General features: G+C 37.4%; 1 protein-coding gene across 5 annotated transcripts in view; it reads left to right on the top strand.

Annotated features, from left to right (window-relative positions):
• Nucleotides 1-1,110: 1,110 nt before the first annotated feature.
• The window catches only part of FERMT2 (FERM domain containing kindlin 2), a 72,937-nt gene continuing 51,835 nt past the window's right edge, over nt 1,111-22,212 (top strand). For 3 of the 5 annotated variants that reach the window (XM_081050115.1, XM_081050113.1, XM_081050112.1), the window contains exons 1-2: nt 1,124-1,424; nt 1,803-1,968. In XM_081050115.1, coding sequence (XP_080906241.1) covers nt 1,812-1,968 — 157 coding nt within the window. In that variant the 5' untranslated portion in view covers nt 1,124-1,424; nt 1,803-1,811. Of the gene's footprint in view, nt 1,425-1,802; nt 1,969-22,212 lie in introns of all 5 variants that reach the window. The other 2 variants (XM_081050111.1, XM_081050114.1) reach the window with 2 other exon arrangements.

Below are 22,212 nucleotides of genomic sequence, written 5' to 3'. Positions count from 1 at the left end.
TTATGGGACCTGGGATACCTTATCTGAATCTAAATCCTTACCGGACCTAAATATTTTGAGCTAAGCACTTGCCAGCGAGGCAGCTTCCCTGGCTCCCCGTTTCTGAATGGAGCCCGCAGCAGTAAATGGGGGAAGTGGAAGTACGGTAGTGTGTTCTCCATCATTAGTCAGTCTCAACAGGTAAGGTTCTGTAGTTCTTCCCTATACTTGCTGGCACCGGTCCAGAGCTATGAGAATTCCTTCAAGGCGTGGCTGAGAGCGGGTAGAGGATGTGTACCCATCTAAAAGCCTTAGTCGACTGTTAGATCTGAGTTGCACATACAAATACACTAATACGTAGAAAGAGCTGGAGAGGCTGGAGAAAGTTTCTGAGTGAAGAAAAAAAAAAAAAACCACCGCACTGATTTCCCTTTTTCTTTTCTCAAACAAGAGCGTCGTGAGACGGACGTATTTGAGTCGCTTCTGGTAGGAGCTTCCGAATGGGTTAAGAGCGCGTGCAAACTCTTGGGAGTCCAGTAGGAGTTGCTGGCTGTGCCGGACATTGCTTGCAAAGCAATTTTCGTGGCTCGCCTCCCTCTGGGTTTCTCATTCTTTCGTGGGATGTTCATGGAGCTGGCTTGGACATTTACTTTTTAAAGTTTTTACGTTCCCCAGTCCCTCTCTCCAGCGGCCGGAGTGCGGCACCTCTCAGCGCCCCGAGACTTTTGGACTCGCTCCAGGCGTGGGGAGGGGGCGGAGGGACTTTGTTCCCTGAAAACGACCTTGCCCTGGGAATTTCCTGTGGCCGTTTCTCACGGACAGACCCCCTCCTCCGGCTGGAAGCGCAGACACGCACGGCTGTGGGTCCCCGCAAGCCAGAGCCGCGGCGCGGAAGGGAGCGCCCCGCCGCCCACCCGCGATCCCCTCGCTCCCCCGCCTCAGGTCCCGCCGCGGAGAGCCCGGATGTTGGATTCAATCCCTACGCCGGGTCCTTCATTTCCATAAAAGGGCAGCGGCTCCGCGGGGCTGAGATTGCTGCGGCCGCGGGCGCCCCCCGCCTCCCCCGCGCAGCGCCCGCCCCCGCGCCCGGCCCCGGAGTCCGCGCGGCCCCCTGCCCGGAGCGCGGAGCGCGGAGCGCGGCGGCGGACGGCGGGGGGAGGGGGCGAGGCGGCCGGACCCGCTCGCGGCGGCTCGTCCGGGCGGAGGAGCAGGGAGCAGGCGCGCCCAGCTCCAGCGGGTCTGGCTCTGAGGGGGCGGGGAGAGAGGGGTGGAGCACCGGCTGAGAGGCAAGGGGCCTCGACGACGGGACTCCATTAGTCGCTTGGGCCGGGAGGCTGCGCTTCGCCCGCTGAGGAGGGCGACGACCGATCGCCGCTGCCCCGCGAGCCCTCGCCCTCGCGCCCGTTGCCGCGCGAGCCCCAAGTCGGAGGCGCGAGGAAGGCGCGGTGAGGGGCTGGGACCCGGGCTGGGACCCGAGGGGGAGCGCGGGCGGGAAGGAGGAATGCGGAGCCCGCGGGCGGCGTCTCCGCGGGTCGGGGTGCGGCTCGCAGGCCGGCAGGTGAAGCCCGCCACGGTCCGCTAGGCGCAGGCCGCTAGGCGGGAGCCGCGCGGGCGCAGGGGCAGCCGAGGGCCGCCGCCGGGAAGGGGCGCGGGGCGCAGTCCTGCCCGCAGCCCTGCCCCACCGCCGCTGCTCTCCGGGTTCGTGCGGAAACCTTCGGGTCCCCCACGGTCTCGCACCCCGCGGCCGACTCCGCGAATTCGGTGGGATCTGCCTGCCTTTGGGGGAGTGACGCTTACCAGAGCCATTTCCTCCGTGCTCGCAGGAAGGAGCCATGGCTCTGGACGGGATAAGGATGCCAGATGGCTGCTATGCGGATGGGACGTGGGAACTAAGCGTTCATGTGACGGACCTGAACCGCGATGTCACCCTAAGAGTGACCGGGGAGGTACACATTGGAGGGGTGATGCTCAAGTTGGTGGAAAAACTCGGTGAGTAGCATCCCAGCAGCGTCAAAGTAACCAACTCTCCCAGACTGGGGGAGGGGGAAGACTGTGGGCGGGGGGAGGGGTGACTTTTGGAAATCTTGGTTGGCACCCACAAATACTTTAAAAATATACATAAGATCTTCCAGTATTTAAGCAAGTAGACCTTTCCCCCTTTGCATCTTGTTTTGCTATGCTTGAAATTTTTATAATGTAGTGATTCCAGCTCCCCAGTTAATGAATTGCGCAGTTACCGGGAAAAGTCCTTAATTCTTTACATTTTGCGACTTCGTATTAAAAGAAATGAGGAAAGCGCGCAAATGGATGTTGAGAGGGGGATTACAGGGCTTGTGGTTATCAATTACTTACTCTTAAGTGTACCTGAATGTTGGTGACGTTTGGTATTGAGGATGATGCAAACTAAGAATAAACTGTACCGGAAAAATGCAACTTCTGGCGCCAATGTGAAGATTCTGTAGCGATATTACTGTGTGATGGACGGTATCACAATAATGTTCCAGTCCTCCACTCTTACAAGGGGTGGGGCCCCCGTGTTTGACTATCTGTAGTCGGTGCTTTAAGTAAGCTATTTGGGGCGTTTGATTTTATTTTAACAACAAGGTAGTGAAAAAATTTTGTGTTAAAAAGCAGACATTGTGAAACCAATTAGAGATTGACAGTATTTACTTGGGTACAAATATATACTGGATTGATTTTAAACTGGCTTAGTTTTAAATGATAGGGTATCCAGCAATATGCAGGGTAGGCAAATTTCTCACTACATATTTTATTTGTGATGGATTTTCAATTGGAAGAATCTATTGAAATGTTTCAATAGATGATTTTATCACAAGAAAGATGCTGGGAGGCCTGTCTTCCTGAGCTTTAAAGTGCCTTTTGTATGTAATGCAGTTCTGATAAAGTGATAGGTCTGGCATTGTCTTTTTTAGGCTTTTTTGTTTGTTTGTTTTAAACACAGCGTTCTTTCTTCAAGCCACTCTAGAAAAGTAGGAAAGTGGTATTTATCAGGACATGTATTTCTTAACAAGGGATTGTTGTATACCTACCATATAAACTTACTGAAATAGTGCCCCTGTGTAATTTGCAAAATAAGGCAGAACTCTTTAAAGTGGACCTTCTTTGTATCCCTGCAGGAAGTTTAATTATTGAAGGGCCAAAAAGAAGCGCCTTACAAGGTAGCCTCCTCCTCAGGACTGTGCATTGTTTGGCTCTCTGAGACATAGCCCAGGAAAAAGAGCCCCCTGGGTAGCCCTTTGAAAATGAGATTTTGCGTATTGTTTTTCCAATTAACTGGTGGTTACATTTTTCTTATCTGATTTGAATAAATCAATCACTGTTTGCAAAAAATTTGTGAACCTTTTTTGTCCAGCACTAGTGTGAATTAGTTAAGGAAGAAAATATCAAATATAATTGTTTTTATTTCCTTTGCTTTCAAAGGAAACAAGCATTTATATCAGAGATTGCTTTATATATGATAAATGGACCTTACTAATAACACTGATTTCAACAAGAGATATTGTGAAAAAGGAGCTGTTGAAGGTGACTGAGACACTTGTAGTTCTTGAAAGCCAGCCTTTAATGAATAAATAATGACTTCTGTGTTTGTATTGCATTGATTAGAACTGTTTATTACAGACTCACAGGCATAAATAGAAAAATAGAGAATAAAGTATTTGAAGAGAGAACTGATGTTAATTTTAAATGACTGTAATTTTCATCTTTTAATGTTCAAGCATTTAAAAATTTTTTATGTGGTGAAAAAAAGCCCACTATGGTAGGAAATGCTGTGTACATGGAAATCTTGCTTTTCTTGAAGTGAGCCAGTACTGCTCCTCTTATATTTTGACTTCCAAATTGAAAGTGCTTTTCAACATAATTATGACTTTCCTTTTTGATAAAAGGATAGCTAACTGACTGTTTGCTCCTGGTTTTAGGAATAGATACTTTGAATGGTAAGCTATTTTGTTACCTATTGGCAAGTAGTGTTCTCCTCTATTAGCAATTCGGTAGGGTACCATTTAAAACTTACAGATCAGGGTAGTCAAATTAGAAAAGAACTTTATAATTCTTCAGTTTCCTAAAACTGGACTGACCTGCTTTCTGAAGTCTCAGTTGGGTCACTGAAGGTGTTAAAGGGCAGACTAAATGGCTACTTGTCAACAGTAGCTAAAGTACATCAAAGCAACTTGCAGAGTCTAGATGATAAGAGGTGGAGATCATGGTAGGGATGAGAAGTTACAGGGTCTCATGTCACAGGATTGCAGAGCAGGGATGGACAATTAGTAGCAGAACCAGGCTGCTGTAGCTTGTAACAGTTAGGGTACCTCAGAACAGACGGTAGCACAGTATTCACCTACAACTTCAAACTCCAAATGCCTGTATGATAGATACCCTTCTTGTCCTCATCAGAGTGTGTACAAATACCAATAGCATGTTTTAAGGCTGTCTTCCCATAGAGTCAGTGATAGCAGTTGTTTTCCTGGGATTAATATTCTATGGTGACTCCTCCCCTTAACACTGTATTAAAATTTTGTGTGTATGTGCACATGTGGAACTTTCTGGGAAGAGGCTTCTTAGCTTTCATCAGATTCTCAAAGAAGCCTATGATCAAAAAATGGTTGACACAAACTCTATGGATTGGCCCTTTAGGATCAGCCTTATTCTGAAGGTACAGTGTTCATCCCAGACTTAGGTAGTTTAATTAAGCAAGCTATAAAAGTAGGTAATGTTTCCTCAGTATGTGTCAGCAACATCTTTATATTTAGTTAGAATTTTATAAAGAACTTTTGTACTTTAGTTAAGGTCGTTAAACCATGGTTTTTAGGTATGACTTTAATTCAAAGATCTGAAAGGTCCCTTTTAAATTTTAGTATAAAACACATTTGTCATTCTACACTAATCTTTTAAAAAGGAAACAGTGTACACCATGAAGAAGTGAGCTTTAGGGAATTATATCATAATGTGACAAACTTTTTGCATTTGTGACTTAGACTAGGCTGATACTAGACAAATAATCTCAACATTGATTCCCTCAATGATTATACCTCATTCTGAAAATGAAAAATTATTTCCACCTTTTTATTTTTTAGAAATACAGATTAAAAGCATTAAATAGAATTTTTAAAACTTATCGCACTTTCTGTTAGATTATTTTGAAGCCTGTTTAGTGTTTTTTATTTTAAAGGAAAGGGTTAAAATATAAAACATCAGGGATAAGGATTATTAAAATAAGATATGAGAAGACAGAATTGTAAAGTAGTTGTATCACAAAATTTGTAAAGAAGGGGCCGGGTTTTGTGGGATTCCCTGATGACCTCTGGAGATGACTGAGAAATACTAAAACTGTTCTCCATAGGATTTAGAGCTTAGTCAGGGTTGAGGATTCTAAATAGCTTTGTTTCACTGCATTTTAGTATCACTTTGTAAAAATTTTTTTTTAAACTGTGTACAATTAAATTTTTACCTTTTTATAAAATTCGTTTTTGTTGAAGAGTGGGGAATTTATTGTAACATGGAAACTCACTGAATGGAACTCTCCTGCCAACTCTGAGCTTGGAGGGAAGAATAGAGTATATTATTTCTAAGTTTCTTCTAGCTGTGATTATGAGTAGGAAGAATGTAGAAGTTGGCTTAGATCAGGTTAAATAATAATCCAGAGGAAAAACATGTAAGTTGGAGGACTCAGGAATAACTAAAAAGAAATGTATGGAATTGACTTAGAAAATTTGAGGAATACGTTTCTAAATGTAGCCTTTAGAAAGAAGTTGTCCTTGCTTTAAAGTGTGTTATGTTCTTGACATAATAATGAAATAGAGTATATTCATGTTGGAGTAGCATGTTAGAATAGAGTTAGCTTGTGAGTTAGCACACATAACCAAAACAAAGATTTTAGTTAAAATTACCCTTAAAAATCCCTTAAAGTGATCATGAAGTATAGTATACACATTCCATCTCACAGAAGTGCAAAATAGCTAGTTTTTCCTTCAGAAACTGCAAAAATAAATTTCTTTAGTTGAGCACCAGATGAAGAAATTGGCTTGCATTAAGGGGCTTTGTTACACAAAAATACGTTAAATTCTAGGATTAGAGCTTGGCAAGATGCACATAGGGAGAGAGGCATAGGTAACTGGACAGCTCCCTTCTCGTACTTGTGCTTCGTGCCCTTGAGGAAGGATGATTATGTAGTGAAATGGTCTCTATGCTATTGCAATCTTCAGTTTTTTCCACTGAGGGCGTATAGTTGTATTCATGGAAATAAAATGATTACATGATGCAGCCTCACTGCATTCATAGTGAAAATATATGAAGATGTTAAGAAATTTTTTAAAAACTTGGAGTGGGGTGAGAGAAACATTGAATGGTGAAATCATACAATTACAGTGAATTGAATTTTAGTTAAATACGTACTATTTGATAGCAAGTTTGCTCAGTGTTAAGAATACTGTTAATGGTCATAGCAATTGGACATTGAATTTTATGTTTCATAGTAAATTTTAAGCTCCTTAAAAATAAAGGACAATACGTAAATTTTACTAAAATTCTCATAGCACCTAATGAAGGAGCTGTATATCATGTGTTTGCCGCTGTGTCTTTATTTTTAAAAAATTAGCAGATACTATTTGATTACAACTAGAGTAGTTATTTATAGAGGCACTAAAAAGAATATATCTGTTTATTCAGTTTCTTACAGAAGATCTTGTTGGAAATATCTTAACAGCTATTGAAGAAAATTGAAAGAGAATTTAAAGTTTTACCTTTTAACTATTAGATTGGTGCAAAAGTAACTGCAGTTTTTGCAGTTTTTAACCTTTTAAACTGCAATTACTTTTGCACCAACCTAAATTTTTTTGAAACTTCAAACTTCTAAGTTCAAGAATAGTAACAACATCGTGTAATTTTTTTATGTAGATCACCAGTTACTACTTTACAATTTGATTTCTCTGTGTGTACACACGCACATTCTCTCTCTCTCTCTCTCTCTCTCTCTCTCTCTCTCTTTCTGTCTCTCGCTCTCTCTCTCTTTGTCTCTTTGAACCATTAAGTTACAGACTTCACAGGCCTTCAGACCTAGGTATTTAAAATATGTATCACCTAAGAATAAGGACTTTCTCTTTACATATTACAGTATAGTTATCAAAATTCAGTAAATTTAACATTAATTCAATACAATTGTCTACTATGCATCAATATTTAAGTTTGCCAGTTCTAGTAATGGCCTTTGTTTTTTCCATTTAGGGTCTCATTCCATGTTTAGGTGGCCTCTTAGTCTTCTTTAATATATAGAATGGCTACCGAGTTTGGAACCACAGGAAAATATATAATAAATGGTTTATTAAAATTACATTAAGATACATGTAAAGTAATAAATAGTACCGGTTTCTAGACTTCATAATCACCCTATAGAACAGTTCCTTGGCTTTTGTTTTCAAGACATTGTTTTACCTTTTTTTAAATAAGATTCTTTATCAGTGCAAATTTGACTTCAGAATATTTTTATAGGTAGTTTTTCATATAGTGTATCTTTGAAGTTCAGTTGTTTTCTTAACTTACTATTAGATAAGTTGTTAATAATATTTTGGGGTATAGATTTCCCATGTTGGCTGTCTTCAGACTGCAGTCGATGCTAATGGATTACATAGAATAGTAAGAAACAACATTCTAGCCCTGCAGGTTATTGGTGTGCTCTTTGGACAGCTAATCCAACCTTCTGATTGGGTTTTGACATTTGTAAAATGGAAATTTAGAAAAAAACAAATGTTTTCACAGGTTTTGGTGAGAATTTAAAAAGATAATACATGTGGAAGTTCATTATATAAATTATTAGTGCCATACAAATAAATGAGAGTGGCTGTTTTCTCAGCATTGAAAGTGATTGAGTATACTGAACTGAAAAAAAAGGAAAGGGAGTTAAAATGTAATCTAGACTATTTAATGTTAATAGTTTCCAGCGTTAATGGTGGTGAATTGTACTCAAAAGGAGATTAGTTTGGGAATGCTTTGTATTCTCACCCCCTAAACATGAAAAATAGCTATCATTCCACCCTTCCTCTCACTTCCAAACACACACCTGCCTCTGTAATGTAGTAAAGAGCTATTTAACTACTGTTTTCATGAGATTTCTGAAATGGAATGGACCAGTAAGTGGATGATGGTATTTTGGAGATTTGAAAAATGTATAACCATGAAGGACTCAGTAGTAAATTAATTCTTTACTTAATACATTTTATATAAGAACGATGTTTTTTTATTCCGTTATAACAAATATGATGTAATATTGTTTCTTGGCATATGAAAACATTGGGCACATTTAGAAACTAATGAAAATTGTTTCAGAAAAAAACAAAGGGTGTGCAGTATTATTATTTTAATAATTACTTTACTGAAATCAAAGGTATAAAGCCAGTGCTATGGTATGTTACAAAATGGTATATGTCTGCACAGTGTGAGGTAAACAGATACTGTAAAAGAATGTTTTAAAGTATTTTTTTTTAAGGTGGGCACAGCTCACAGTGGCCCATGCGGGGATTAAACCCTCAACCTTGGTGTTATCAGCACCACGCTCTAACCAAGTGAGCTAACCAGCCACCCCTAAAGTATTTTTTTTTAAATTGAGATGTAGTATTTTTTTTTAAATTGAAATGTAGCAATTTTTTTAAATTGAGATGTAGTACCCTTGTATTTGTGGTTACAAATTCATATGCATTATAATCCATTCCTAACAAACTATTTGCATAATTATTGCATTTTTTTCTTGTTAATTTTTTTCATAATGTCAAGCTTACTGAGGCATAATTTACATATAGCAAATTTCATTCTTTTTAGTATAATGTGCTGAGTTTTGACCAATGCATACAGTAATGTAAAACTACTATAATCAAGATTTAGAACTTATCTAACACTCCAAAAAGTTTCCTTGTTACTTTATAATCAGCCCATCCCTTCAACCCAGCTTTGGAAAACCACTGATACTTTGCCTTTTCTAGAATATTCTATAAATGGAACCATAATATATGTAGCTTTGAGTCTGGTTTCTTTCACTTAACATAATACATTTTATTTAAAAAGTTTTTAGCATATAATACATTTTAGATTCATTCATGTGTGTGTCAGTTCTTTTATTGCTGAGTAGTAGTCCATTATGTGGATGTGTATCTTAGTTTATCCATTCACTAATTGAAGGGCATTTGTGTTGTTTCCAATTTTTGGAGATTATGAATAGGGCTGTTATAAACATCTTAATGAACATGTATTTTCATTTCTCTTGGATTACTACCTAGAATGGGGTTGCTGGAAAGTATCCTTATCCTAAGTATATGCTTAAATTTATAAGAAACTGCCAAACTTTTCCAAAGTGGCCACATCATTTTGTATGCCCATCAGCACTGTATGAGAACTACACACACAAAAAAAAAATTGTATGAGAATTCCAGTTGCTCTGAGTCCTCCCCCAGTACTTGGTGTTGTCAGGTGTTTTTGTTTTTATTTTCGTTTAATTTTAGCCAGTCTAGTAAGTATGTAGTGGTATCTCATTATGATTTTAATTCACATTTCCCTAATGATTAATGATGTTGGGAGTTTTTCACTTGCTTATATGCCATCTGTATATCTTAGTGAAGTATCTTCATTAAGACATCTTCTTTTGCCTTTTTTAAAATTATGTTTTTCTTACTGAGTTCTTTATAGATTCTAGATACATGTCCTTTATCAGATAACGTATTTTGCAATATTTCCTCCCAGTCTAGCTTGTCTTTTCATTTTCTTAACACAGTATCTTTCAAAGAGCAGAGTTCTTAATTTTGATGAAGTCCATTTTATCAGTTTCTTTTATAGATAGAGCTTTTAAAAAAAAAATTGTCATGTATAAGAAGTCTGCTTAATCAAGGTGGCAAAGATTTTGTCCTATAGGTTGTATAGCTTGCTTACTTATATATTAAAGGACTATATAAGGTGTGGTAATGATTATGCATAGGAGAGAAAATAATTACATCATATCAATTACAATGATTACAATTTTAATTTAGTAGAATCTGAGGTATAAAATAATAGTCCAATGAAAACTGACTTGTCATCAGTCTACTAGAAAACTTAGACTTTTAGAACTTCAGTCATAAAAATGGATTTGTAGTGAAGCATCTTTGAATTATCAAAGAAAAAGTTCAGAGATTAATGCTATAGAAAAATTAAGTCTGGGTTCCAATTCTGGCCATACCACTTAATAGCTGTGTGAGTTTTTACTTTATTATTTTGTTTAGGCAGGGTTTTTAATATTCAGAATCTCAGTTTCTTTATCTGTACAGTGTAGATATACACAGAAATACAGAATATACAGAATACAGAAATACAGACTACACAGAATATACAGAAATACAGAATAAAGCTTCATTTAAGTTCCCTTCCCTTTGTAACATATTAGAGTTCTTTAAAATTATTATTTGAAATATGATAACTCTCTGAACTAGAACATACCTTTATAAAACAATACTGTGGATAAAAGGGCCATTATACAAATCCTGGTCTACTTTTCTTCATTGAGAATATTATACTGTTTATTCACAGTGACTTCCCTAGAGTTAAGAGGTAAAATGCTTTGAAAATTTTATCTTCTGGTATTTCCTCAATTTCAATTAATTCTGCTTCTCAGTGAATTAGGGTAAATTAGAGAAGAAAAGCAGTAAATGATTCACACGTGAGGCATACGTTTGGATTTGCTGTTCTTTCGTGATTCAGTTTTCAGACTTGATCATTTACTATCTACTTGTAGAAGGACCGGCCACCTTCTTCAGTGTTTCCTTGGGCGACCCTTACACAGTTTTGAGTTTGGGAGCTGATAACCTCTAGCCCAGAGGAGGTGACATCTGCCTTAGAATCTGCAGTAAATCTTTTCTCAGATATTTAACTATGTTGTTTTTATATTATGCTATAACTAAAACAATACATCAGGTATTTTAAAGATCAATTGTAATTTCAAAGCATCAGCGTAATGATGATTTTGGTATCTTTTTCTTAATGGAACACATAGGGTTATGAATAAAACACCAATAAAGTGCCAGCGTTATTGATTGTAGATGAAGATGTCTATTGGATAAGTGCCTCCCAGCTTAATGTGCCTTAATGTAATTCCTGGTAATGTAATTCCTGGTTCCCATTTGAGAATTTCACAACCTTTGAAATTAAAAATAACTTGAAAAAAAGGCACATTGCTGTATCAATTTTAAATGTTTTATGCAAGGAGTTGATGAATTCTGTCGCTGTGATAGAATGTTCTTGCTGTAGAGCGTAGACGGGGCTGGGGAAGCCTACCTGTGTCACAGTCCTGACTTCACCTCGCTGTACAGCCTCGTGCTGTCTGACCGACCTGCCTGTGCCTCTGGTTTCTCACCTGTAAACCGTGATAATGACAGACCTTTATCATAGCAGTTTTTATAAGGATGAAGTTAGTTATTACATATGAAGTGTTTCAAAGGAGTAATAGAATCCCTGGCAATTAGTAGAGGGACTATAGTTACAATTCAATAAAATGTTACCCTCAGTTATCCTTCAAATACTGTGTAAACCTAAAACATGAATTTAATTTGTGGATTGAGGTGGTTTATCTAGTTAATTTTTCATTGCATTTGTGTAGTATTTAACCAAAATTTTATATAAAGTTTGTTCAGCAGTTTCGAAATCTCTGAACATGTTCCCTACAGCCTGATTGCTGGGGTTTGAATACTGGCTTCACTATCTGTAAGGTTTGTGACGTTGTGCCAAGTTATTTAACATTGCTGTGACTTAGTTTCCTTGTAAGTAAAATTAGGGACAATAACATGCTTACTTCACAGGGTGGTTGTGAGGATTAAATGACTATGTATGTGTAAAGCACATAGTGCCATTTCTTGGCACATAGTACTAGTTACAATAATTGTTATTATTTTATTGAGTGTCGTAATGCACCTCTGGGATATCTCGCTATTAAATATCTTATGAGTTTGGGGGAATAAATGCCTTAAAGAACTTAAACTAGGAAAGAGAGACTCTAGAGTGAGATGGGACATTCACATTCCTGTAACATTCCTGTATACATTGTAACATGTATACATGTAAACATTCCTGTATAAAGATAATTCTAGGGAGCATTTTCTCAATCTGTTGAGATTTTGCTTCTTGGCAGTTGTCCGTTTGGCTCAAATAAATTCATAAGAATTCTCTGAAAAAGATTTTTCTATATGCTCATTACTCTATTTTTGATAGTTTATAAAGGTATATATAGCATGAGACTTATGTGGGGGGAAGATAGAGGGACATGAACTTGACTTCATCAGTAGTAGCAGAAGCAAACATTTATGGAGAGCCAAGCATTACATTAGATCATGGGACATAGCCCCCACTTAAAATGTGAGCAGTTTTCTACAAAATAAAAACAGAAGGTTGCTTTGAGTTGACAGTCTAGTTGTGAAGTGCCAAATATGTGGTATAGGAAGATGATGGAGATTTAGAAGCATGATCAGTGATTGTTCTTAGTTGAAGGAGGGTCAGGGTGAAAAGTTAGGAAGAAAGGCATTTCAGGTTGAGGATTGCAGTGTTTATGGGGTATTGGAGACCAGCTTAGAAAAGTAGCAGATAAAATTATGGAGAAGAAAGATATAGTTAAGTGAGGAAATTATATTCTATTATACTTTCACTCACCCACTTAATATTTTAAATGAGAATCTACTGAATGCTAGACACTATATTATAAATGGGAAAAACTTCAAGAAGTGAGCAAAATTAACTCATTGCTTAGCCTCACTGAACTTGAAGTTTTAGGGATAATGACAGTCTTTACATAATTCATTTCTATAATGTGATGATGGTTATGATAATTGAAATACAGAGCGTGCCAAAAAATATATACACATTTTAAGAAAGAAAAAAACTGTATTAAAATTGTAATACTCAATATATGCCGATAACAAAAGATGAACACAAGTCACATTTGACTTCTGCAATTACAAGAGGTGCTCAAAGTGGTTACCATCGGCGTAATTTTAATACAGTTTTTACCGTTCTTAAAATGTGTATACATTTTTTTGGCACCCTCCGTAGTTATGGGAGTATGTACCCAGGAACTTGACCTAGTATATAGGTAAGGATTTTTTGAGGAAATTACTTTTAAACTGAAGGTGGAATAAGAATTAGCCAGTGGCAGAGGATGTTAAGCATGGAGGTCTGGGGTGGAAAGAACAAGAATTTGGAAGAAGATGAAAAGTCCCAGCATGAGAGGTGGGGCAGGAGAGGGTGGCTATTTGTAGAACTGAAAGTCTAATGATGGGGAACCAGTGGTTTGACAGGCTTAAGAAATAAGCACATACTTAAAATGTTTTGTAAACTAGGTTTCAAAGATCGTGTTATAATAAGAGATGTTATAATGTGAGATGCCAATAAAAGATTTTGAACAGAGAGAGACATCAGATTTTTACTAATTTGAAGTTCATCAGGTACATGTAAGTGCGTAACAGAAGATACAAGCAATAATAAGCCTCTTGGATTATAAGAAATTTTTTTCCAGTAGTCTACACTTTAGTCCTGTATTAGGATTTGTTAGTACTTTTTGAAATAAATTTAAAATATCAAAGCCAACAGAACATTCTTACTAAGGTACTTTTTTGAGCTATAGAATACCAGTGCTTTTGATTACCTTTAAAAGACAAATCCAGTTAGCACTTCTGTGAGTCAAACACTAACTGATGAATTCAGCCCCGATGTTACTCTCAGAATTTGTCAGATGTTGACATTGCATGGACTCCGAGTCCAGTCTTCTAGGAACTAAGCCAAGTTGAACCAAATAAGTAGCAAGCCTTCAGGATTGGATAGAAAGTTACCCACCCTCTGGAAATGAATAATTGGCATACCTTCCATTTGTGTGCTATCTGTAATTGCATGCATGGTTTATGTGATCTGGTAAGGTTTCTCAACTACTTTGAGGTAGTATATTTTGTAGTATCAAATATTACATTGAAATTGGTAGACATTATTACTTGGGGTTTATAAGTAACTTCAAAAGATGCATTTGTTTTTGATGAGTGAATTCCTCAATTTTTAGTCAGTTAGCTATGTCAAAGAAATATCAATTTGCCAACTTTTATCAGTTTATTTTCTCAATGCTTTGCAGGGTTGATCAATCCATCTGCTTTAGTCAGTCATGAAGCCTTAAAAGTTTGTTGAAACTCTTAGCTAGAATTTTACTCTGCTTCAGCCTTCAGGATTGCTTGAAATCTCCCCACAATAGTCCTCTTAGCCAATACAGGTCACTTAGCTCTGAGGTAGGAAAGGTAGGTGCTTAGTTAAGGAAGGGAAGAAAGGAAATACATCCCCATGTGACATATTACTCACTTCTCATTGTTCATTGGTCGCTGAGAAGACCTGATATTTCTACTTTATTTAACAATCGCTTTACCTCCCTGATGTCCAGTCTATCTTCTTTCTCCTAAATACTGATTTCCTGTAGGAAACGTATAGGAAAATAATCAGTATTTTACTGTGAAATATGAATGAGTCTTAGCATTAGTTCTTTGTCCTCAAATTCAGAATGTCCAAACCTGCTACTCCCTTTACCTTGGTTAATGGATTGTTATTTAAGAATGCCATTTCTGAAGTCACACTGATCTGTATTCAACTCCCAACATTTGTATATACTAGCTTTAGGACCTGTGGCTGTTATATAACTCTCTGTCCTTTGGTTTTCTCATCTGTAAAGCAGGGATTATAATAATACATACTGCTTAGCATTTTTGTGAGAATTAAATGAGAATATGCTAAGTGCTCCTGGTATATATTAAATGTTCAATAAACAAATCTTAATGTCCTCTGCCCATTTTTTAATTGGGTTGTTTGTGGGTTTTTTTGGTAGTGAGTTGAATGAGTTTTTTATAAATTTTGGATATTACCCCTTATCAGATATATCATTGACAACTATCTTCTCCCATTCAGTAGATATCTTTTTGTTTTATTGATGGTTTCCTTTGCTCTAAAAAAAAAAAAACTTTTTAGTTTGACGTAATCCCACGTTTATTTTTTCTCTTACTTCCCTTGCCCAAGAGGATATATCAGTAAAAACATTACGAAGGGTGATATTTGCAAACTTTCTTCTATATTTTCTTCTAGGAGTTTTATGGTTTTAGGTCTGGCATTTAAGTCTTTAGTCCATTTTGAATTTGTTCTTGTATATGGTGTAAACGGGTGGTTCAGCTTCATTTTTTTTGCATGTGTCTGTCCAGGTTTCCCAGCACCATTTATTGAATAGACTGTCTTCAGTGTAAATTCTTGCTTCCGCTGTCATAGATTAAATGACCATATAGGCATGGATTTATTTCTGGACTCTCTATTCTGTTCCATTGGTCTATGTGTTTGTTTTTATGCCAGTACCATGCTGTTTTGATTACAGTAATTTGATGTCAGGTATCGTGATACCTCCCACTTTGTTCTTATTTCTCAAGATTGCCAAGGCTATCCAGGGTCTTTTATGGTTCCATATAAATTTTAGGATTATATCGTGGTACACCTGAAGCTGAAGCTGAATAATAATGAATGTCAACTATAATTTTATATATATATGTGTGTATCAAGAAGTGGAGTACAGCATAAGGAATAGAGACAGTGGAAGTGTAACAGCTGTGTGTGATGTCAGAGGGGTAGTAGATTGGGGGAGAGGGGTTATCACTGTGAGGGGTATAAATGTCTAACTAGTACATTATTTTGTACACCTGAAACTAATAAAATAAATAAATAAACAAATCTTAGTGCTATTAGTATCATCCATTTAATTCTCAAGCTAGTAACTTGCTAGTTTTCCTCTTCACCCTCCAGTTGTCCTCTCTCATCTGTAATCAGTATCATTAAAATCTGTGATTCTAACTTAGATATGTCTCTCATACTTGGCTCCTTCAGCTTCTGCCTTAGGTCAAGTCCCACTCCCAGAATATTGAAGTATGTTTCTTGCTGCCAGGCTCTTCTTTTTCTGATTCATTTTCCATAAGCCCATCATAATTACCTTCATAAAACAATCTGATTGAGACCTTGCATTTTCTGTAGGACAGTTACTCTTAGCACATGTTGGAACTCCCCCGTCTTTTTTATTTTTTATTAGTTCAGGTGTACAAAACAACGTAATGATTAGACATTTACACCTCTCACAAAGTGATAACTCCCCCCAAGTCTATTACCCCTCTGACATCATACATAGCTATTCCAAAATCACTGGCTATATTCCCTGTGCTGTACTTTGTATCCCGTGACACTATATACCAAGGGTGCCAAAAAAAATGTATACAAGTGACGCTTTGGTCGACGTTGCTCAAGCAGTGGTTCGCTGTAATCAGAAGTGTCTTGACACTGATGGTAACCACTTTGAGCACCTCTTGTAATTGCAGAAGTCAAACGTGACTTGTAGCCACATCTTTTGTTATCGGTGTATATTGAATATTACAATTTTAATGCAGTTTTCTTAAAAGGTGTGTACATTATTTTGGAGCCCTCTGTATATATAAAATTATAGTTGACATTCAATATTATTTTATATTAGTTTCAGTATATTATATACAGCACAGTGGGTAGGCATTTGGAACTCCCCGATCTCTTAACAGCCAGGTAAAATGTCACCTCTTCTTCAGAGCCTGATTAATATTTCACAAATAAAGTTGTTTGCTGCTGTAGCATTTTGTTCTTTTATCTTTTTAGCTCACTTCACTTGTCTGTGTCCCTCACTTGGACTGTAAGTACCTCTAGAAGGGAATTCTTACTTACTAATTTGGTATTCCTATGGCCTAACTTAGTGTCTGACATATAGTGGTACCTGGAAAATGTTTAATTCATTTATTGATTGTGTATATGAAGAGCAACACACTTCATCTGTTTTGCCTACTCTTTTCCTGATTAAAAAGACAAAAACAAGAAGGCATATTCTAAAAGCAAGGGAGAAGGATCCTCTGCTTTCTCAACTCTGCAAAAAAAGAAGTTTGGGAGGAGAGAGACCAAAATGTGTGAGAGTAAGGAGTTTTTAAGAGAAAATATTGTGATTGAATAGTGAAATTATTATTTAATGTTCTTTACATTTTAGTGTTAGAGATAACATTGCAGAGTTAATTTTAAAAAGCAATTTAAGCATTAATTTTACTTGTAGGCCCTGTCTTTACACATTGTTGGCAAGGATATCTCATTAGAAACATTAGAATATTTGTATGTTTGTGTTAGAAATTGGAGAGGAAAGCAGAAGCTAAAACTTTTCTATTGTCAGTAGCATAGTGAAGGAAAGGAACCTTGGCCTAAGACAACAAGTTGTAGCTGAGAGAGAGGAAGAAGGCAGCTTAATTCCTGGACGTTTTGGAAAGATGGCTGGGGAGTAACCAAGAGCCCTCATGTGGCTGGAAGTCCTCACAGTTTGCCAGCAACATTCCCTTTCTCCCCTCTCCTGCCCACACTCTGCAGGTGCCACTGCTAGTAGTTCTTCTTACACCTCAAGTTGAAGCATTGGCCATACATTCCTCAGAAAGCCTTATTTATGATCGGTATAGTTTAAGATTGCTAGTAATATACTTTGGGTTATTTTAGATTGGCTAACAGTCTTATTTGGAACCTATTTGTAATGTTTCTCTGTGGTTAATCTGGTTTCTAAGACTTGCAAATGAATGTGTGGATCATAATCATTTTGCACAATAGGGATTACCTTGAGCAAAGGAATTTATCCTTTTCAGAAGATGGAGAAAGAAGAGGAAGGCAGTTGTTTGATTACCGTGTCTAGGGGAATCTGCTGCATTTCTACTTAGTATAGAAGCATGTTTTAATTCTGAAGCTGAAGAAGATAAAATGGATTTTTAAACATACAATTAAATTAATAAATTTTACATCATTTTCTTTGATGGTTAAAGAGTAATTTCCCTGTTGGGATTAATGTTTTCTTAGAGCAATGGAGGATCTTGAAAATTTTCAATATGAGGAATCATTCATTTAACAGGTGTTGCATACCAGTAACTGGGCTAGAAATATAGTGGTGATTGAAGGAGACATTGCCCTTGTTTTCTCAGAGCTTATAATCTAGTAGGGAAGAAAGACATCGCCCCCTCCTATGAATAAAATGAATACAAATTTTGATAAGTGACATCACAGTGTACTGCAATAGAATAATGAAGGACATAAGACACTGGAGCGCTCATCTTAGTGAGGGTGCGTAAGGAAGCTTCTCTGAGAACATGGAATTGCAACTAAAATTTGAAAGACATTCAACGAGTAGAATAGCTTGTTCAAAGCCACTGGGGCAGGAATAGACCTTACTTATTAGATAGTTCTTAGAATAAGGAGGCAGCAAGTGTGGCTGAAGCAGAGAAAGAGTACGCAGGATTGGAGGGGTAGATGGGCTATATTGTGTGAGGCTTCGTAGACAATGATAAGGCATTTGGATTTTATTCTAAGTGCAGTTGGAAGCTGTTGAAGGATTTTCAGCAGGGGAATGACATAAAAATGTTGAATAGATCACGTTGGCTGTTGCGTGGAAAGTACTGAATGGAATCAAAGAGACCAGTTAGGAGGCTGCTGTTGTAGTTAGTGGAAAAGATGATGGTGGCTTGAAATACGGTGGTGTCACTGGAGACTGAAGTGGAGATTTTTGGAAGGGGAGCTGAAGGGTTTGCTGATAAATGTGGGGAATACAGGAAAGAGAAGACGCCATTGACTTTTAGGTTTCCGGCTTGAGCGTTAATGCTATTGTGTGACAGTAGGGATAGGAAAAATTGGGTTAAGTTTCACAATACTAAGTTTGAGACACTTGTGAGCTATCCAGGGGAAGATGTGGGTTAGACAGTAGGACATATAAGCTGGTGCTCTAAGCAGAAGGTTGGGCTGGAGATAAAAATTGGGAAGGTGAACTATTCAGATGCCATTTAAAGCCATGGGAATGGTTTGAGATAATCTAGGGAGCCAGTGTAAGGAGAGAAAATGCGGGTTCCTAGAAGGTGGGAAGGGCAGCAGAGCATAGGTACTGGGATTGGTTTCGGATAAATAGGAAGAGCTCCTTTTTTCATTATGACAAAGGCAGGAGACCCATAGGGAACAAATGGAAGGAGGTTTGTAGATTTGGTTGGCATGTGGGTCAGATAGTTCCAATCCGATGGCTTCTGTATTTTCTGAAGTAGAATCCATGGATGTCTACTGAGAAGGAGGATACTCAGGAATTTGAGGTGGCTGCAAAGTTGGAAATACAGTGGTGGACAGAAGGAACATAGTGGATTGCCCCGAGGTATCTTGGACCCTGTTGTCCTTAAGTTTATAGGAATTGTTTCTATCTGCCTAGTTGGGACATGCCTAAATTTGGTAGGTGAGTGACCAGGTGGTGTAGGTAAGTGGTGTGGGGGTAGGCGTTTTGCAGGCTTACTTTGAAGGTCAGCAGGACACTGGCCTGTGGTGTCTGCTCCCGTGAGTTTGCATGACTTGCTTACAGTGGTGTCAGACCAGCTGCATAGTAGGTTTGCTACTAGCACACTAGGATTAGGTGCTTTTTTTTTTAACATCAGTAAAAACAGTACACTCTTGAATACGGTAAGTTATACTATCTAATTTGGGGTTCAAGAGGATCCTAAAACAAAAGGAAACAGCAGAAAGTCAACAATATTAGCAACATTCAAAAATATCTATTTGCCAAAAATAAGGCATGTGCCCAGAAAGCTTCTTTGTACTTATAACTTAAAATGAATGTTGCCTTACCAAAAATTATCTAAAGTATATAAACTTCTGGTTTGTGGAAGTTATAAGAATGCTAAAGAAATTTTGCATTTCTTCCTTGAATTAATACTTTAAATATGCAACTAGAAATTGAAGCCACTTAAAAGTAATATCGTCTTCTGCTCATTCCAAACCATTACTAATGAGTTAGCTATTTTTAAAATGTGGGTACTATTTGGTTAATTTTCTGAATATTCAGCATTTTCTTGACTTTTTAAACAAAAGTTTTTTATTTGAATGAAAGTAAAGAATTGCATTTTAGAAGCCCACATCAAAATGGTGGAGTAGGAATTGGTGGCCCTATTATTAGGAAAAGATAAAATAGGGTGTTATCAATAGTGTATCTCCTTTCTTTGTGTTCGTATTTTCTAAAATGTAAACCAACTGTCATTGCATAAAAAATATTTTCTCTATAGCAAAGTTCTTTGAAATATTTGTTTTTCTTGCCCCTAATGATGAAATCCTAAGCCTTCTGTTCCTTAGAACACATGATATCTTTGTAGAATAAATATACAACCACTTCTTGAATTTGAGGAGGATTATGTTAACAGTTGAGGGAGATTTTTATTGATTTAGTTAATATTTTAGCCATTTCCAATGTTAATTATATGAATTTGAGTGCCTCTCAGTTATTTTTATGTGCAACAGAGCACAGCATGACTGGCTCTATTAAATAAAGGAGGAACACAGGAATAATTCTTTCTAGAATCCTGGCAAAATGGTTTGAAAAATTAACATAATTTACCAAAAGTTATTATAGAAGACCTTTGTTAGGTATATTAAACAATAATCTAAGTAATTCTTGACTTCAAACAGGCTAAATGTATAAATAAATAATGAAATATTTTCCCCCGAAAGAAGGAAAACGAACAATAATTTCATAAAGTACATTTTGCCCCTTTAGTTTTCCTTTCTGAAAAAGTTTGTATTCATGGTAGGTTGCTTCTAAAAATCTAGAAACAAAAATTTAAAATCATAATATACCAAATAAAAGGTTACATGATAACCTGGAGCTTAACTGAAAATCATGGTATTAGAATATATTGTTGAGCACGATCTACTTTGAATGGTTTCATAATGCTGATTGAAACAAGTTACTTTGGTGACTCCCACCATGGCAAGTGCCTGGCTGATTATTTGCGCGCGCGTGCGTGTGTGTGTGTGTGTGTGTGTGTGTGTGTGCATTCAGTGGTCTGATGTTATGTTTGAAACCAAGGCTGTCATTCGGAAAAAGCAGAAATGTTTGTTCGTTTTGAACATGGTCAGGGGGCCCAGATTGTGATGTAGAGGAGAGTTACAAGTATGGAAAGTTATTTCAAACCTTTAGATTATGCAAGTGCAGGGAATGTCAATAACTATTCCTTTATAAATCCTAATACTGCAAAAGAAAAAGAAACCATTATTTTCCTAATCAGTCGCCTTTTCTTTTGCTTGCCTTCATTTATTAATAATTATTTATAGATGTTCATTTTCCTCTAAAACTTAATGTTTTTGTGCTTCTAGTCAGTGTTTAGAGAAATAGGTAAATGTATGTTGATATCCGAAATCTATTATGCACATAGTGTTTATACAAGTTACAGTTGTATAGTGTGTTATGGTTCCACTTGCCACTGGAGAGACAAGCTGTGTGTCTATACACTAGATAATTTAAGTACTTTCAAGAGCCACTGCATTGAGACGTACTGCTTTACACACACACTTTGGCGTAGTTCAGTATTTTTGATGTGCACTTGGCTCCTATGTTTGCCAAGGTGAATGGTTCTCAGTTGGTATACCGTCATGTTTCTCAGGATTTTGACCAGTACATAAAACTTGTTTTTGCTACTTCTCAGTAGAATAGATATATTTCTTGTGATATCCTGAGTGGAGCCATTTGTGAGACTTGATGTGGAGATAACTATTAGTTTCAAAATAAGATACATAGTATACAAAGCCAGCACCAAAATTTTCTAGAAAGTGGAAAAACATCATCTTGCATATTTAAGAGAGCTCAACCAAGTCTCTTAACCAAGTCTCTTAAAAAGTTTTGAAGTGACACTATGACACCGAGTCTCTGCTGGGGGACAGTCAAATTAAAGAATGACAATAATTGTAAATAGTATGTTTTAAGCTTAACAGAACCATTTTAGTCATTGTTTAAATAATAGCATAATAAATTTCCCTTTTTCAAAAGGAAATTAAAAATACTCGTTGGACTTGCCATCGCTTTTCTGTCCATCTACCACCTTTATTCTCCCCACTATAACAAAATACTCAGAAAAAGTTGTCTATATTCCTTATTTCTGTTTCGCCTCCGCTGAACCATTGTAATTCACTTTCATGTCCACTTCAACCTTAACTGTTTACATAGTCTCTCATTTTCACTCATGTACACTCTTGTCCCCGCAATTCTTCAAAATTATCAGTGATGATTTTGAAACATAAATCATTCCCCTGCTTAAAACCAATTTACAGACCCACACCCAAAGTAGTTTGGGCTGGATCCAGGCATTAGTATATTTG

Source organism: Rhinolophus hipposideros, assembly GCF_964194185.1.
Source record: "Rhinolophus hipposideros genome assembly, chromosome: 5".
NCBI lineage: Eukaryota > Metazoa > Chordata > Mammalia > Chiroptera > Rhinolophidae > Rhinolophus > Rhinolophus hipposideros.
The sequence above is the reverse complement of the archived record's forward strand: the minus strand, read 5'-3'. Positions and strand labels throughout refer to the sequence as shown.